Source organism: Salvia splendens, unplaced genomic scaffold (genome assembly GCF_004379255.2).
Source record: "Salvia splendens isolate huo1 unplaced genomic scaffold, SspV2 ctg254, whole genome shotgun sequence".
NCBI classification, from domain to species: Eukaryota; Viridiplantae; Streptophyta; class Magnoliopsida; order Lamiales; family Lamiaceae; genus Salvia; species Salvia splendens.
In genome coordinates, this window is record NW_024598893.1 from 14,534 (window position 1) to 19,121 (window position 4,588).

General features: G+C 34.9%; 1 protein-coding gene across 1 annotated transcript; it reads left to right on the top strand.

Annotated features, from left to right (window-relative positions):
- The first annotated feature begins 663 nt into the window (after positions 1–663).
- On the top strand, positions 664–2,661 carry LOC121789505 (thioredoxin O2, mitochondrial-like). The gene is made up of 6 exons (XM_042187953.1): positions 664–973; positions 1,505–1,570; positions 1,641–1,691; positions 1,779–1,858; positions 1,967–2,011; positions 2,237–2,661. Exons 1-6 carry the CDS (start codon positions 724–726, stop codon positions 2,333–2,335), a joined length of 591 nt encoding a protein of 196 aa, XP_042043887.1. The 5' UTR covers positions 664–723; the 3' UTR covers positions 2,336–2,661.
- The last annotated feature ends 1,927 nt before the right edge of the window (positions 2,662–4,588 follow it).

The following is a 4,588-nucleotide window of genomic DNA, read 5'->3' on the forward strand; positions in this document are numbered from 1 at the left end:
TGCACAAATTTGAAAACACAAAACACCACTTTTCAATTTGTTGAAGTTCAAATAATCACGTAATATCAAATTGTTAATTTGCAACAACTGAAAAAAGCGTCAGAGAACATACTGAGAAAGTGAGAAGGTGATAGTTTTGCATTTTACATTTTCAAGCTAATCATGAGAGACACATAAATTTATTTTTATATTGACTATATATTTCAAATTTTGAGTTTGAAACTTTAAAATAATAATTTATAAATATTCGTTTTTGTTGCTGTTATAGTAGGGTATTTCACATATCGATTCATACAAAATACTCAAATTCGATAATGTTATATAACCATGAGCGACACATAAATTTATTTAGGCCCACATGTACCCGCCAATGCACGTAATGTGTCGAATATGTTCGAGCTCATACTTGGTTCGTTTAGCTAACGAACGGGAACAAGATTTTATCGCGTCGAGGTCCGAATAGCTATCCGTTTAGTTTAGTTTAGTTTATTAACCACCTAAAATTCACACAATATTTTTTGTGGGCTTGATACAAGCCCAAATAAAATCCCAATTATTTCCAATTGTGGGCTGCAAAATTTATTTTCTAGCTGAAAGCAAGCCCAATGTAAACAAATATCATTTCACACTTTGACACTAATCATTGCGAAAATCGAACCAAATTCGCATCAAAATCCTCTAAATCTTTGTGCAAATTCGATCGAAAATCTCTTCGGCGACGGAATGAGAGGAGCTAGCGTGATTCTACGTCGTTTAGTCAGCCGTCGGGCGCCGTGCTTAGCCTCTCGATCGTCTTCAATCGGCGACAGCCTACTTGTGTCCTCCGCCGCCGCCGCTGCTTCGTATTCTACTCTAATCGTCGCCGAGGATGCGCAGCCGCTTTTAGCTTCCGTAGCTGCCTCTGGCGCTGTTTCAGCTCTTCATCCATTTTTCATGAATCGGTCGCGGAATTTCTCATCTGCAGCCTCTTCAGGTCTTTCTCTGACTAACTGACTATGTATTTGATACTGACAAGCTTGAGGATTTGTTTTATGAGGATTTTTGGCTTTGTAGGGTTTAATTTGATTTGAATTGAGTTTTAATTTGGAAATATGTGTTGAATTTGCTGCACTCCTTGGAAATCTAAAAGGAATGCTCATGATTTTAGGTGTAGCTGATTTTATTATGTTTTTATTTGTGGCATTTAGGTTTAAAGAGATATGCCACACGTTACATTGGGGATATAAAAATGTTAATTATATGAGTGAATAATATGTTGGTTATATGGATTGATTTAGGTTATTGCAGACTTGCTGTTAAATTTCTGGATCGTGTTAGGGTAATTAGTTAGAGAAATAGACATTCATTGTATATGTACATCAGTACATGTGAAATGTGAGAAGTTTGAGAGTGTTAGTTTGTGGTGGAAAAACAATTGGCATGCAATCCATGGTGATTATATTTACGTGAACTAAGAAGCTAAACTGGACTTTGATAATCATGTTAAGATATGCATTGTTCACAGATTCGTCGAAGGTGGTGTCGGTCGAGTCTGAAGAACAGTTTAATGATTCAGTTCGCAAAGCTGAAGGTATATTTCTTAGGCAAGTGCTGTACCTATGTTATAATCTAGCCGGATCTGATGTTTATATCTGATACAGAGGAATCTCAGGCTGCAATATTCTATTTCACAGCAGCTTGGTGTGGTCCCTGTAAGTTTTGATATCAAATGTTTCTGATAATAATCTCAATACAATAAGGTAACTGAATTGTTAATACATTGTTGGCATATCCTGCAGGTAGATTATTATCACCCATGCTTGGACAGCTCACTCAAAAGTATCCACATGTAACAACTTATAAAATAGATATTGATAAGGTTTGATGCATTCCAAACTTTTTATGTCGTCTAGTTCTCTCATTATCTGCTCATCCGATGGCTTTATCTAAATATCTAATGGCATTGTCAACCTTTGGGAAAGTGCAGAAAGGGCTGGAGAATGCAGTGAGCAAGTTAAATATTCATTCTGTGGTAAATCCGACATCTCTTTTTGTGTTTTCCGTCACTTTTATAGTTTTATTCTATCATGCATTCATGCTTTTTTGAAAATTGAGGTGCTCATGATCATAATGTGAGGTATTGCCGTCAGTTTTAAGTGCATGTTGTTATGTAACTGCAACTATGTTGTAGGTATACGCTGTAAAGTGTCTTTCGTATAATTTGGTTTGCTGACATATAAGAGCTATCTTTTTGCAGCCTACACTGCACTTCTTTAAGAATGGGAAAAAGGCTGACGAAGTCATTGGTGCAGATGTTGAACTCTTGAAGAATACCATGGAAGCACTATACAAGTGAAAGCAATAATGCTTTTCCATTGTGCTTGAACTTTCTGTGGGAACACCTGTGCCTAAAAGAAATTTATCATATAGACAGCATTTCCTGCCGTTCTCCCTTCAGAATCCAGTTCCATTTGTCATTAGAAATATTTATTTTTTTCAGTTAATTTTGTATGATATGGGGATGCACTTTTCTATTTACTGTATGGAGTTATTTTCAGGTCTAGACTGTTTTCCTAGACACAAGAAAATTTGTGGCTTAACTTGACTAACTAAGATTTCTTTTTGGTGCCAGAAAGAATTTGATTTGTTGATTGTATATGTTTAAGAATTTGTATGGTTCAATCTTCTTACGATATAAACCATTGCTATCGTAGAGAAAATATTAGTGGATCTCTTCTACTTTTTTTTATCACAACTATTCAAGATGGTTACATTTGGGTGATGAAGTGTGGTTATTTGGGTTGGTTATGATATATACGAGCATTGAACTTACTGGCTTGGAATGTGATTTTATTCTGAAAGTACATGTGATAGATACCCTAGCCACATTTTAGCTAATGTCTCATCTTTCTTGCGCTGTGCTCCTCGTCCATTAGATGACCCACAAGATTACAGGCATCCAGTGGCTGGAGACTTTTTGAACTCGGAGGCTACATTGCAAGGTAATCTTCCATTTCCCTGCTCTTCATTTTCTACATTTGGTGCATTTTTATTTTTTATATTGTATTTGTATACTGTTATATTAATCATCATATGTTGAACAAGTTTATACAATTTGCTGGAAAAATTATGTCTAAATTACATTTAGTATATTCATTAGGCCAATGTGTGTGGTAAATTTAGACTTGCTCTAACCGAACTCCAAAAATATTGCTTTGATGTTAAAGGAAGATGGTGTTTGTTGTTGAGTGGAACTTGCTCTCTGGGAAGGACATACTGACTTGCATTGGAGTAGTTTTCCATGAAGATTCTATTCATTCTATGATGCTGTATTTCATTCGATGATTGTGTTATACTTATCATCCATCTAGTCCTTTTTGTATGATTATTTTTGAAAGATTTTTCCGGTAATATGGTTTCTAATATGCAATGAAGAATTCGTATAAATCTTTTTCTACTTCATAGCAACACTATATTCATGTGAGGTATCAAGAATGTTTTGATTGGCCTGTCAATTTTTGGTGTTCTTGGATAATACTACAGCAATTGGTTAATTGCCAAAATTCATATCTGCATAGGTATTGGATATAATTTGCTGAGTGCAGTCATGGCTTAAATAAAATTGCTGAAAAATTAGTCATGTTCTATTATTTGCAACAATCTTTCTCTAATGAGTTGGACCCCATTCCCATTAATAATACTCCAACTATTGGTTAATTGCCAAAATTCATATCTACATAGGTATATGTATCCATATTTTGACAAAGTGTATAACTATGTATAACTGTATAAGATATGACTTTTTCCCAAAAAATTATGAAAGTTTGCAACTTGGAGCTCTTGACCAATAATTGTACAATTCTGGCTCTAGTCTTCACCACCTTTAATTATAGAACCACTCCAGTTACTTTGACTATGTTGTTTCAATTGACTGTCTTCTATTGCTTGATTTACCCATTTCCATCATGCTGTCTATACCACTTTCTGTGACAGGGACTAAACATATCATGTGCATACGACGTTGTCTCTCAGAAAAATGGTCAGTTCATCTCTCCAATCATATTTTGTGTTTTTTTGTCCTACAATGTTGGATTGATGGCTCCTAGTACTAGCCTTAGGCAATTATATGAGCTGTGTTGGTCGTCTCCTTTCGTTACTCTCGTTGGGTTCTGCTTGTTCTATAGTGATCTTTGAGAATTTAATGCTACTTATTGTAGGAGAATTAGCGATCAAGAATTTTTTATTGTGTTAACCCATATTTAGTATTCTTCTGAGTAGGTATTTAAGGTTCTCCCCAATTTGAAAATTATTTGGAGTTATGCTTGTGACTATATGAGTCAATGACAACATATATGTCGAAAATTAGATTTCAGAAAGTGGACCATGTTGCTGGTAGGGTATTATTTTTGGTGCTAAAGAACAAGAACCTTAATCAAATCAACTTTTATTGATATTCATCTTTACACCTTTTTTGAATTTATTCTGCTGCAGAAAGGGTGTGTCACCCTCTCTTTTTCAATGACTGTTTCTGCAATCAACACCCTTCTGTTGCACCATATTTTTTACTTTACCAATGTAATTCAATTAACATTCTCCTCATCTATCTGAT

What these genes read in the sequence shown, in the direction of transcription:
- LOC121789505 (XM_042187953.1), top strand. Translation starts at nt 724, where the DNA reads ATGAGAGGAGCTAGCGTGATTCTACGTCGTTTAGTCAGCCGTCGGGCG. An exon ending in CTCATCTGCAGCCTCTTCAG is followed by an intron (nt 974 to 1,504) that starts GTCTTTCTCTGA and finishes CATTGTTCACAG; the next exon opens with ATTCGTCGAAGGTGGTGTCG. An exon ending in TTCAGTTCGCAAAGCTGAAG is followed by an intron (nt 1,571 to 1,640) that starts GTATATTTCTTA and finishes TATCTGATACAG; the next exon opens with AGGAATCTCAGGCTGCAATA.